Source organism: Dermacentor variabilis, chromosome 9, assembly GCF_050947875.1.
Source record: "Dermacentor variabilis isolate Ectoservices chromosome 9, ASM5094787v1, whole genome shotgun sequence".
NCBI lineage: Eukaryota > Metazoa > Arthropoda > Arachnida > Ixodida > Ixodidae > Dermacentor > Dermacentor variabilis.
In genome coordinates, this window is record NC_134576.1 from 91,926,420 (window position 1) to 91,940,617 (window position 14,198).

The 14,198-nt window shown below is 42.9% G+C and overlaps 1 protein-coding gene across 1 annotated transcript in view; it reads left to right on the forward strand.

The window, feature by feature from the left end:
• The window catches only part of LOC142558446 (uncharacterized), a 92,677-nt gene that overhangs the window by 73,136 nt on the left and 5,343 nt on the right, over positions 1-14,198 (forward strand). Inside the window, exons 12-15 of the mRNA XM_075670580.1 lie at positions 671-679; positions 3,128-3,192; positions 6,106-6,168; positions 12,375-12,763. Coding sequence (XP_075526695.1) covers positions 671-679; positions 3,128-3,192; positions 6,106-6,168; positions 12,375-12,763 — 526 coding nt within the window. The remainder of the gene's footprint in view (positions 1-670; positions 680-3,127; positions 3,193-6,105; positions 6,169-12,374; positions 12,764-14,198) is intronic.

A 14,198-nucleotide genomic window follows, 5' to 3' on the forward strand; every position in this document is an offset into this window, starting at 1 on the left:
TTTGTTAAATACAATCCTTGTATGTCATAATGAAAGAATTATATGTCCGTAAGAAACGCTTAGAAACACGGACCGCCTCAAAACTAGCGATTATGAGAGCAGCCGGTCTGCTAGAAAAGGTCGCAGTGGCGACACCTGGTGGCGTATACGGAAAGAGGCACGCGCGCTCCTCCTTGGTCGCGTCACTAGGCTAGTACACTATAGTGAGCACAGTAGCTGGTGTGGCTGAAACAGCATGGGAACCACCTCTCGCAATTTCGGCACAACCAGATATTTTTCGCACTTGTTTTCCCAGATGCTTTTAGATTTGCTTTGCCTCGATCTCCTCAAACGAGCCAGTTACTGAGCGCAGTAGCAGGTGCGGCTGAAAGCACGTGGGAACCGCAATTTCGGCGCTACCAAATATTTTTCACACTTGTTTACCGAGATGCCTAGGGAAGCTCCATCGTGACTAACAGCAGCGAGGGCGAGTTAGACAAATGTTTTCAGGTGCTTACTGTTTACAACAGCAACACATATATGAGCGTTGTCGCGTGCCAGTATTTACGTGAAAAAAGTGCGACTCGGCAACGATGTTGTGCACCACTCCACTGTTGTGCACTCAAACAAACGATGATGACCTGTGCCAGTGAAATTTTTTCGAGCTCTTGTTCTCCGCTGTTGTGATGAGCAAGAAAGGGTACGTTCGATTCCTGTGTTCGCAGCACCGGAACTGAAGTTCCGGCGATGTCGGCGCAGCTGGTGAACAGTGCCGCGGGTGCTGCAGCAGCACGCGCTGTGCAGGCGGTATTGAGTCAAGTGCTGAAGTACAGGCTGTGTCAGCTGCTTTTTAAGGCGAAAGCCTTGCGTGGCTTATACCCCCGACGGTCTGCATGGAGAACGCGGCATGCGTTATGCGGCACGCGCTCGTGCCAGTGCTGCTCGCGCGTTCGTCGTCTTCTTCCACAGCTGGCTCCGATGTTGAGGTCGAGCTTATGTTGAGGTCGAACCCATGACGTTTGGTGTTAAGGCGAAGCTAATTGAGGCACTTAATAATACATAGTTGATTAAAGTACTCGAAAAAACAATCTACAGTGTTGATTATGGCGAGGTTAATAAAGGCACAGTTAATTAATGTAGCGTCAAAAAGTAATGTGGGAAAAAAGTAATGAGTAATAACTCATTTGAATGAGAATGTCAAGTAATTTTATATCATTTAAGTTTGCAGGCTTTTGGCGTATGCTAAAGTGACTCAATTTTTCTGCCAAGTTCCAGAACATTCCCTGGTGCTATGCCATAAACAACGTTGCTTGCTCAGTCTTACAGCGCAGATAATCAAGCAAGTCTGACAAGAGCTGGGAAAAAGCAGCATTATAGTAATTTCCCTAACAAATTGTGATGGCAGACACTTTTCCCGTAGTGAAAAGTTGGGAGAGGTAAAGGAGCACGTACTTGTCCGCTGGAAGCGCCCGCTGTGTCTACAAACGTCACCCATAGGTTTATTCAATTAAGCGTAGTTTTTTTGCACCTATTAACAGTGCACTGTACCTATATGCCTCTGATTCCCCAAGGTGTAGCGGTGCACCCTGCACCCCTGTGCTCAATTGAACGGGGTGCAAGGCAAGGTGCCGCCAAAGTGGAGTGCATCCTTGAACCTTGCAGTGAGTGGGTGCAGCCCGGCACACCGTAACTGGCACCACCTGCACCTTTTTGTTCGTGGTACCGTGCACTTTTTCTGAATCGAACATACCTCCTTGCAAGTGTCGTCTGCATGGCGCTGTGCACCTCAGCTGCAGAACCTCGCGAGTAGGTGCTGAGGATTTCTTGCACCTCAGTGGCACCTCAGCGGCACCAGGCTGCACCTCGCCTGCACCACATCGCGATCGATTCACCACATGTGAATCAAACAGAGCTTGCCTGTTTGTTTGTTTGTTTGTTCTCATCACTGGCTTTTTCATGCCATGGATTGGCAAAGATGCAGATGGAATCGGAAGGCGATTAGTAATTCTGAGAAAACAGAGATAAGCAGGGAAAAAAATGGAAAAAAATATAGAAAATAACAAATAAGTATGAATTTAACTAACAAATTTTTTTAAACAAATATAAACTTTTCATCGATTATGCAAGCATCCTTGTGACATTGCCCAAAAGAAGAGGCTCGGAGAAAAATAATTTCGGGAATTGTGAAATTCACTCCAAATTTTCGAAATGTTGCTTGTTAAATGACTTTCCTTGCATGTGTGAATTCTCCTTCTAAAGAAGAATTCACACATGCAAGAAGATGAAGCATTCTTCTTTATAGCGAATTTGCAATTCACACGCACTATACGTGGCATGCTAGGCGATCAATGATGATTGTTGCAAAGATAATCAGGATGGCCAACTGTGCATCCGCGTTGTAGCACGCCGAGTTTATTCTTATTGGCTGCAGAAAAAGGTAGCGATGGCTCTACCATTTATGAAACAGCTGTCTTTAGCAGACATATTTGATCGCCTCTTGCCTGTGAAAGGATCCCAGGCCTAATAGAAGGCATGTAAGTTCGGAAAGTATGCTTTCTTATTTGTTGCGGCATCTGTCAAGGCATGCATTGCTGAAGCTCTTGCTATTCAAGGACGGTTTGTACAGATGTCGCACAGTCAAGGGAAGCCTGATATACGAATTGGAGTTTAATTTTGATAAAGGCAGCAGGTGATATCAATAAAACTGAGTTTTTTGTTGTATTCTTCAGTGCTGTGCTATCTGCACTTCTTGCAATGCCTTGCACCCCGCATAACTACATAAATCACAGTCTGGGGATCGAACTTATTAGCTTGTCCTTTCGTGCCGTGTTGAACCTACCGTGCGCAGAAACTACAGCCACAATGTTGTAAAGGCCTTATGTTTATATTTTCTTGATCAATGCTGACAATTAGCATTTTGCTTGCCGATGCTGCTCCAGAAGAAGTTTTTGGTGAAGAAGTGAGTGGTGCAAGCCTACATTGGCCTCATCATCAGCTTGCCGATCCAGAGTTACACTACCCCCTTCTATTTAGACATGCATCTGTTGGAAAGGAATGAGGACTTATTTAATCCTTTGGCGCTCGATTGGTGCGCTGAGGCACGAAATATATCTTGTTGCTTTTAATCAATTTTTTTTTCATGGCTTAGATACAAGGTGTCAAAACATTGGAAACGCACCCGTGTACATGGAGTCATATGGAGGCACTGTGCTGGTAATCCTTGAATTATTAATCTCACTTGCAGCTCCGTTGCCAGACCATCTGTCTGCATTGTGATCAGCCTTCTTTGGCTCTTTCGCCCATGTTTGTGGAGGTTGTACTTTCACTGCTGATAACAAAGGCACCGATGCATAGGCGTGCGCACAACAGGTACTGGACAAACATGCTGTCGTGCGAGAGCTTTAGGACGTCCGGAGGTTTAGGTGCTGCGGTGGAGTTCTTGGTCTATGCTACCGCTAACGATGTGCTGGTTATACAGCTATGTTCTCAACTGACTTACGCAACTAAACAACTAACTCTATTTAAATATCCCTGCTGCAACAAATATACGCCTTCGAGCCCATAATTCCTTTAATAAAGGGAATGGATGTCTAGGAGCGTTTGACTATTCGCTTACATTGACAATTGTTGCGGATGGTTCCTGCAGTTTTATTTTAACTTGACTAAATGGTGCAGTAAATCTTGACTATGCTTGATCCTTTGCAGTGAATGCTGTTGGTTCTAAAGTATGTAATTTTGAAGCAATCTTGTCATGTTCTGATTAGAGTTTGTAAAGGTTCATGCTCACTTTCAGTAAATATGACTTACTTAGAGAACAGCAGGAGGGGTGGTACGATGGAAAATGTTCTCGTGTGGCTGTTGCGTTTTAAGTGCACTGCAGGTACGATAGCTTTATTCACAACTGCTTCGTTTTGCAAACTTGCAGCCAGTTGTGCACATGCATTGTCCAGTCAGGCAAATAAACACAATGAGGCAGCATGCGCATACTTTAGTGGGGGCTAAACTGTGCACACTGCAAGCTAATGTACTTAAACATGAGCTGCGTCTAGATATTCCATACTTCTCAGTTAAAAAGGAAGAACAGCAGGACACTGGGCACGAAGTTGGATGCAACGATGCCCTTTTAACACTATTCTTTTAAATTTTACTGTGCATTTATGGGTTCATCTCACTGGAGCCCAAATTCTCAAATGCCTATGAGAGTGCAGCTACGTAGTATATCGTGTGACACAGGTTGTTATGCATATCATGCTTCAGGTTGTAAAGCACACAACATGAGTCTCGTGTGGTTATGCCGTGAACACACAAGATCAAGCACTAAACCACGTTTCATTCATAGCAGACAATGCCTTGAAGGCTTGAGAGACTTCTCTCGCTGTTTGCATTTGCGACCAGAAAGATGTGCGTCACGTATTAAAGAAAAACATTATGTATGCACTGTGTTAAGTCTCGTAGTTCTGTGTCACACAATATGACGTGTAGTGAAGAGGAATGTTCGACGCTGCAGCCACATCACCAGTTCTCTGGGGTGGCATGAGCTAGAGATTGCCTGGGCTGCTCGGACTGAAAGAGCAGCTGCCTGCTGCTCTCATGTTCTTTCCCTTGCTTGCTTTATGGACGTATTTATTACAGGAATAGTGTCGGAAATTTAACTCTATTTACCACCATATGAGCAAACTAATATGTTTCTACAACCAGCAGCCACAGCGCATTGCTTACGCCACGACGAAGACGTAGTACGTCGCCTACTAGAAGCACAAATTTGCATAACTAATGTGTGATTTGACATAAACATGCATCAGCAAGTAGCAGTTGTAATATATGAAGTCATTATTTTATAAAAGAATGTTGCAGATCAAGAATAACTGCACTGCACAACACGCAGTGAGACTACTGTGGCCACATTAATTGCTTAGCTTCCACAGCGTTGCCTCATATGTATGAAATGAAGTATAATTCCGGGATAATACTACTTCTAAAGTACTAGTCACACTACTCCTAAAGTCACTTGATGTGCTTGCTTTAAAGCATATATGGGAGCTTTAACTGCACCCAACTTCCAGTGCCTTTGGCAAAATCTGAAACAATTTCCACATTTGACCAGCCCTAACACTTCCATAGAAAGCGAAAGCTTTTAGCTATTCCATAACAATTTGCACAAGGTGAACCCTGAACTCCCAAGCATTAACTATCATCCAGAATTTTTGGAAATGCCGTCTCCAAGTGACTTTGCTTATCCGAAAACCTGTACTCCTTTGTACAACCTTTTGTATTCTTTTGTACACCTGCCTGGTAGCATCCCATAACTTTGGGGCTCACAATTTTGAAAACTCCTAATTGTCCTTAAGGTCCCATGCAGATAATGTTCCCCGAAGGACTGAGGATAGCTTGTAAGGAGATCTCGTGCCTTCTACTCACACATCTACAAGTGGTTGCAGGTTCCCGAACAGCAAAAGAGGTGGAGCAATTGCCTGCCCATACTTCCAGGTTAACATTGCTTGTAATATATACCTTAACCAACCATGCAGTTTCACAAAAAGCAAGTGCGACTAGTTCAGGCTGTGGGTAGTTTTGCTTTGTTTCTGAGATACAAGGCAATTCCAGCACCTGCAGCTGTATTTGGCTCCACCTTCTCTCAACTCCATGCATGCTATTTTGTATTTTGCAATAATTTCCTTGTCAGATATAAAACTTGCACTTGTTGAGTAAGAGCCCCTTTTACAGAACAAGTATTAAATATTCTGTGTGGCCAAGAAAGACAAGGCTCGTATACAGCATATTCTTCAAGCATATGCATTGCACATGAAAATTTGACGAAGTGCAAAAAGAGATATTAAAATTTTGCATTTTTTTTTTGTAATGGCTAGGAGATTGAGCATGATCCATTGATCTTCAAGGGGTTTACTTAATGTATTATAAAACAGCACTGTCGCTGTCAAAGACACCTTAGCAGACACATTCATATCATTTTTCTTTACCCGAGTAACCACTGAACTACCGTGGTGGGTTAGGAAGTTGTAAGGTTAACACAAACTGCATTATAATACCCAATGCCACATATGGCACCCATTTTCATTGCAGTTCTCGTTTTCTGAAATCTCTGCTTCATGCTCTTGTTTCTTGCAGATGCCACAGGTGTCGCGACACAGGGTAGCGTTCAGGCCAGGAACCCTCCAGGAATAGGGAAGAGTATGTCCGAGAGTAGGAGCGAAAAGAAGAGGTTTATTTGCATATTGAAGCAAAAATAGTCAGATTCTAGTCAGTGTTCCTCTGAAAACTGCAGCAAGCTAGTTCTTGTTAAACTCATAAGGGCATGGTCACTACTTTAAGGTTTGATTCCGCTGTCGCACAATACTTGCTGCGAAACCCTCACTATTCGCAATACAATTAAAAAACTACCAGCCTGGCATACATTACTGCAGAAACTAAATGCTTACCCACCAAAGCAACACCATGTTCCCGAGTCCTTCATCGTATCAAATGAGTTGCATGAAGTTGTCAATCCTATGTTGCCTTCAGTTGATTGGAATTCCAGTAGATCATCATGCTCCAATTATTCCCACATTAGTATGAGGTCTGGCTTCAGTAGCTGGTTCAGATCTATGCTTAAAGTTGCTTTCTGCTGAGACATGCAACAGCCGCAATTTCTCTAGGCAGTTGTGTATGCTCTATTGGTCTTTAACATTTCTAGGCTACATGACGCGATGCATCTAAAGTCTAAGCCAGGCGCTCATTCTATGCTGTGGAGTTAGAGCATAGGATCATGCTGCCATTCGCCATCCAGTCGTTGGCGATTGGAGTTGGTCATAGGCTCCATTTCACCACTGTCAACCTGCGGTTAAGACTGGTTTTGATTTGTGGTTGAGAGTCTGGTGTTAAACGGAGGGTCGTTTGCCTATGCCACCAGAGCACCTAGAATGTGATAACTGGCTTGTGCTATACCAGGGCATTGCACTAGGCCAATAAGCGGACCCAAGCCATTGTCCATCTTTGTCGTACTTAGTTGCTTGTTGGTGAGGAGGTGAGGTCGGGAGATTAAAGCAAATGAATGGTTTTATGTTACATATTTACAAATGGCACCATGGTTATCGGTGCACACTATTTCTCAGCAGTCTACACAACTGTATGAAAGCACACTACATGTTGGAGCACTTTCCATCTCGGGGCCCTCCTGGGACACACTGAAGAAGGCTTTTAAATTGTTCTCCCTATGCTCCCAGAGGAGGGAATTCAATGACCTTGTCCTGGCCAATCAGAATAGTCAACTGTTTGCAGCATTCTGCCCATTCTGTTGCACCACCTTGTCAGGCTCCGCCCCTAATGTTGTGCCTTCGCTGCCACATATGATGCCATCACAAGGCAATCGGGAAGCAGAAGCTGACACCATTCTCACAGAAGTCGTCGTACATTGGCTCCTTGCAGAAGTTAGCTGGCTGTTCATGATGGTCAGATTCGGCTCCTTGCAGCGATTTCGATTTTACACGAACATCCCCAGATGACAGCCGCTTGAGAAACATGTAGGCTTCAGCAGATGAGTTCCACAATGAAAGCGACATTGAGTTGCTTGAATAGAGGCTCTTGATCCCTTTGCAAATCTGATGCACTGTCCCTCTGGAATGCTGAAGTTGTCAGCAGTCCCATGACCTCCACACCCAGTCATAACAAAGCCAGCAGAAGGACTACATAGAAGAAGGAAATCTAACATTTACACAACTTTAAATCTTGGTGTCTAATTAAACAAGTCCATTTACTGCAATGCATTGCAGTTCCTCCTATCATTCGGGAGCAGATTTCTGCCAATTTTATAAAGCACCTTGGCCTGGTCTGCAAGTGGTAAGCATATGCATCATGCCAGTGAATACAGTTTGTTGAATATTCTTGCACTTGGCATGAACAACCTCTAGATGGATGGAGTTGCCATTTCACAGACTTGCCTGTAGTTTAAAGTTAAGATTCTGCATTTGCAAATTGATCTGATAAAGTCCTAAAAACATGCTCCGCTAAACAACTTGATAGTTTAGATTTAACTTAAAAACTCTGAATTTCGGGACCCTTCCAAATGTGAAGATGAAACTGTTGAGAGGGTTTGACATGTTTGAGCAGTTGTTTTCTGTTGTTTCACTACTGGGGCATGAAATTGCCTTGCTGGCAAGGTATTGTCATCAGGAGTACGCTGTTGTGAAATCCTTGAGCCTCTCATGTTCAGGAAGATGCATGTTCAAGACAGGCCTGTCCTTTCACGTGTTGCACTGTATCTACTGCCTTTTACTGTATCCAGTGTGAATGTTGAAAAGGTGTTCCCAATGTTTCATTCTGTAAACTAGAAAAAATGTGCAGTGACCAATCCAAGCATTAGTAAATATGCATGTATGTGTTACTTCTAACGACGATAAACCATTCTGCGATTGTAAATTTTGACTGTAGGTAAGAATGTTCCTGGAGCTATATGCTTCCCTCCTTTTTCTTTTTGCGGTCAATGGTGTTTTTGCAGTAGGAGAAGGTGGACGGCAAGTAACACTAAGAAGGCAGAAAAAGACTCCTAATTTCATTACACTGTGAGGGGAAGTTTCGATAAAATCTGACATTTGCTAACAAAATAGATAAAAAACAGCATCAGACTTGCTCCTCAAAAAACTAAAAAAATGCAGAATGTTTATAGTGCACCTGAGACGCATGGTGTGTGGTCCAGTAACGGGCCATACCACACAGCGATTCAGGACTCTGGTGAAGAGCACCTATGTAGAAGTCTCAACAACAAAGTAGTTTACCACCCTCGAGGCGCTTCTCGTGCTTTTGCCACTACCACGTTACTGAAAGCTATGAAATCCTGTGGATGTGGAGAATGCGCCATAACTCTGTAATAGTTTCCTCGGTGCCTTCTTTCTTTTTTTGTTCAAGGGTAGATATGTGGATGTGTTACTAAGACATAATTCACTCTGAATTGTGGAACACAGGATGAAGCAGCAACACACTGCATTCTGACATAAGACAAGAAAGCAGAGGGGAGAGGGGGATTCTGTGTCGTCGCCTCTGCTTAATTTTCGTATGGCTTCCAGGCTGTGCACTAAATCTAAAGTTGTTGCAGCTAGTTTTGCACAACTTGCTACTTTCTCTCACTTCACGTTTGACTTTGACCTCTTTATCTTCTTGTGAAGAGCCACTCTGGTGATATTGTGAGGTCTGCAGATCTTAACAAAATTTCTGCTGCGTGTTCTCTTCGACACGTGAACTTTTATTAAAGAATGTTATTCAATTTCACTTAAAATGAATTTTAAAGATCATGATACATGCTTTTGACTTACGCAGGTGATTGTGTGATTTTATTTTATTTTTTTTTACTAATTGTCCTGTGCTTGCCGACGCCGGCGCCTAATAAGTGACGGTGGTGACCGAGCAGCGTGTGTTTGCCAAGTAATAATTTTTGCACATGTGTTCCTCTTCACTGCAAGGTTCATTCCTTGGCTGTTAGACACATAGTATTAAAGCACACAGACCTCCTAATAGAATGACACATAACATTCGGTGCCTCTCTTTTGTTTTGTTAAATGTTTTATATTTTAACTTGATGGCAGCATTTGTGCTCACAAAGCCAAGCTACGGTAGGCACTTGAAAGAGGACACCCTGTTGGCACTCACTGTGTTCACAAAGGTAGGCTCTGATGCCATCACACATAGTTAATCTTCATGCTACCCTGAGTAGTTTTGGTTTCAGTAGATTGTTTTTTCTGTTTAAAGTTAGTTCTAACTTTTTAAGCTGTACGTGTGACGACAGGATCTATGTAAATTGAAGAACAACATTTCATCTAGAGTTGCCTTTTAAAGTAAATTCACACTGCAATGCAATTTCTGGCTCAGTGCAGTGACTCATCTTGGTGTCGATTAGTGTGGACAGTGCAATTTGGTGCCTATGTGTTACAGAGCCCTTCAGTGGAAACAATTACATTACTTATTGCTTACTTAAGATACCCTCAGGCATTAGAGAAGGAGACAGCTGAAAAGAATAACAAAATACTTAAAAACAACAAAGTAACAACATCCATCCAAAGCCGTGCTGACTTTCCCTATGTATGCATGTGTTTGTGTGCACGCACAGACACTAACACGACTGAAGCATTCAACAAGGCTGGTAATACATCACATTGTTCTTGTTAGTTTTTTTGTTATGAAAACTACAGCTAGGGAACAAGGCATAGGTGACAACACCGCATCATATTGTGTTGTCTTCATCTCGTGTCCCATTCCCTACCACTGGCTTGCATATTAGTTCAGCAAGGTTTCATGCGAGGCACTTTTCCCATTTCTAAAGAGCTGTGGCTGAAAGGTTTCAGAAGCGGCGCGTGGCCAGTGTGTAACACTGCATGTGCAGGATGGTGGCGCCATCTCTTGAACCTTCTTGTAACAGTTGCTAAACCTAAAAAGCTACAAGACGGTCATCCATCTTTTTCGTAGTTGCATAGCTAAGAACCTCGTCAGGTTCTTAAGGTTTCTTTGTCTTTTGTGTCATGGTCAGGTGCCTCAGGGCTTAAACCTTGGGCTCTTATTGCTATTAATTGGTATTTATTAATGATTTACATAAGAGATCTGCAATTCAGAAATGTTGCTTGCCGGTAGCTTATAGTAATTGTATTTGACAGCAAAATTACTGCCATTTTCCACAGAAAGACATTACGTAGGTTGAGCAATGGTGCTTGATAAACAGGGGTGAACTTCTTTGAAGAAAGCTTCAGTTATATATCTTTTAACAGAATGATTCACAGCATAATATTCGAATATTGTCTTGCAGGTGGAGCAATATGGTGGTTGAGTCAAGTCAGGTTCATCAATCTACAACTTGGTTGCAAGCTGGATTTTTGCATGCATGTATCCCACATTGTTAACATTGCACTGTGATCGCTTGTAATTGTTTAATAAACAGATTTCACAGGCTGAAAACACTTTTGTAGCCTCTATTATTGTACTCTCATCCGGCCCTGCTTTGTATTGTGGAACTCTGCATGTATATTACAGCAATTTGATGGCAAATCTGCTTCAGAAGTTTGTGTGCATAGCATGTGACAAGACATGTAGGCCAATGTTTTTACAAGTATAAGTCTGTCTGGACAGACATCGGCCTGGAGGCTTATGTGTCAGGAGGCTTGTGCATGATGTAAAATTTTTGCATCTATATAATAGTACACGGTATGGTTTGCTGTGATGGCATTGTCATATTAACGATTCTGTGTGCCACCTACCAAAGCATAGAAGCGTTTGCATATATTGTACACAGACAAACCAGCTGCCTGCTTTATGATGCATTTACAACAAACTCGCAACACAGTGTCTTACACTACAGTTTTATTTGAATGTTTGGTTGTGCTATTATTTCTCTGTCATGAACTCGATCTCATTGTGTCATAACGTATTGTATAAATTACAGGACACTGGTACCTATTTTTTCCGATCATCACCATCATCAGACTATTTTTATGTTCACCGCAGGAATAAGGCCTCTTGTGCTAGCTGATTATAAGTTATGCCTGCAAATTTATTAATTTCATCATGCCACCTAATTCTCTGCCCTTCTTGACTACACTTCTGTTCTCTTGGCACCCATTCTGTAATTCTGACAGGCCACTGATTGTCTGCCCTACGCATTACATGGCCTGCCCAGCTCCATTTTTTCCTCTTAATGTCAACTAGAACATTGGCTACTGCCGTTTGCTTTCCAATCCACACTTGTCTTTTATTGTACGGTAAATTGCTGTGAGACATTTTATGCCATATTGTGTGCAATATGCATTTTCTACATGACATTGTGTACTGTCGCAGAGGCCTCTGGGCTGTTGAGAAACACAGAAATCTGTCTGTCCATTTGCCCGTCTAGTTAAAAATTGTTTTTAATGGCAGAAAGAGAGGTACTTGAAGACATAAGATTGAGCAATGAAGAAAATACTTGCCTTCATATAAGTGTTTACAACAACTCCTCAACGGTGTCGCTTACTAAGTACAAAATCTTGCTTTGATACTTGTCTGTATTGCCTATGTAGCTTTTATATTTATAGATAGCTGTGGAAGAGAGAGTTCTTGTCACACTCATCAACTCATGTATGCAAAGTTTTAAGACTGTACTCCTATTGCTGTCTGCTCTATGCAAATAATGATGCTATTTCTTGGAGCACGAGTGCTAGGGACCACAGCAGTAGTCATTGTGGTGAGAGCTTAGAAGTGAGGAAAAATGGAGAATTTATGCTCAGTTTCTTCTAGCATAGTGTGTGGCGTCATCAAACTTTGTGCATTCTCTAGCTGTTATGAGTGCTTGCAGTCTCTGTTACCTGGCAGATGTAAGAAATATAAACTGTGTTCTTGAACTCTCCATACTGTAGCTCCTGCACTAAATTAAATCGTTTGTCTTGCAGGCACCATCAAATGGCAGCACAGTGCTCATCAGCATGTAGACAACTCCTCTGCCACTCAAGCAGCACAACATTTATCACCGACAGAAATTAGCAGAAGTGACATGAGCCCCTCTGAAAATGTGGACGTTGAGCAGCACATTTGCACTTACTGCAACAAGTCTTTCACAAGGCGTGGCGGCCTGACTGTTCACCTCCGCATTCACACCGGCGAGAGACCATTTCACTGCCACCTATGCCCTCGGGCCTTCACGCAGAAAGTGAACCTCAAGTATCATTTGCGGACACATACTGGGGAGAGACCGTTCCAGTGTCACTTTTGTCCCATGGCCTTCGCACGCAAGTTGTCGCGGAGGTACCATGAGCATTGCATTCACTCAAAAGGGACCACAGCTCCTTGAAGGGCTTGCCACATAGTGCTGGTGACAATTGGTGGTGCTGAGCGTTATAGAAAAATTTTGCAAGAGAGATGTTTTGGCTTGTCTTCAGTTGGCATGAGATTGTCAGGCTTTGCAAGATGGAAACATTTGCATATACAGAAAGGGACGCTAAAGTAGAACAATCAAAGCTACCTCAGCAACATTCCAAAGGCCTGGAGAGGATGGCCCCGGCTAGTCATATAGGGAGCTTGAATATTGTGGCAAGCCAGTTTGGATTACAGATAGGACAGTGAGAAAGGGTGACAGAATTCTATCTGCTTAATTATGCAGTAATTTTGCAGAACAGAGTATTGTGAAATATAAATGCGTGGCAGCAGGTGCAGTCGACAGTGTGTTTTGATGACTGATATTGTTACACAAGTATTTAGAAACAACAATTTTACACCGAAAGTGGTGAAGTAGTGACAGGTAATTAGCTGGACCTGTCAGTTGTATCACTTTCTTGTCTACCTTTACATGTGAGTAGTTTGCATGACGATTATTTATAATATTTAAACAGAGCCGTATTGAAATAAAAGGACGGTTCCTTTGGAGGCATGCTCTGAGCGGTAGTGGCCATGGTGTGTGCAGGGGACACAAATAAATAGTCACTAATTAACAAAAATCTAGTAACACTTAGACTGTTAATTTCAATGGGCTCATCATCATCAGGAAATTGAAGTGAACTCTTTGTACAAGCCATATCAACGTGTGGATTGGAAAAAAAAAATTTTGATTACCTGTGGAATTGCGGCACAAGGAATCTTGGCTATCTGAGCAGATGAAACCAAAACTGGGAGGTGGAAGCGTGCGCATAGTGTTACGTTTGGTGTATTCGCCAAAGAGTGGAGGCCAGGTTCACTGTGGTACCAACATCAAACAACATTCCACTGAGCTAAAGTTGACACTGAGAGGCTGACAGTGACGGAAAATTAGAAGTCAGCGTGAGAACGAGATGGTGGAGGTTTTCCCAGAAGTTCAGCAAAAGGTGCCAGGACCTGGAGAAGCTTTACCTTCTGGTGAGCCTGGGCCATTGACCTCTCCGTGGTCGTCAGTGAAACACCGGGTGTTGTGTGCTTGTTTCCCCCTTTCCAGGATGAGCTCGCGGGTGGTGCATGAGCATTGCGTCAACCTTCTTCTCCTTTGAGGCGGTGTGCTTTGCCGATACGAACCACGAGACTGGTTGATTGAAACATTACCCATTTTCCTAGTGAGTGATCTAGGGAAGACTGACGATTTTTGAGACACCCTATTAGTGTGTGGTTTACTCTTCCAGTCTGCTCTGACATGTAGCTCATGCTATGAGAATGATGTGTTCCTGCCAGTATGGATATCTTGTGCCTTTTCCTGTAAATAAGTTTGCCCATTTTCCCCCATGTGAATAAACCCCCTGTCCTATTCCTCCAAC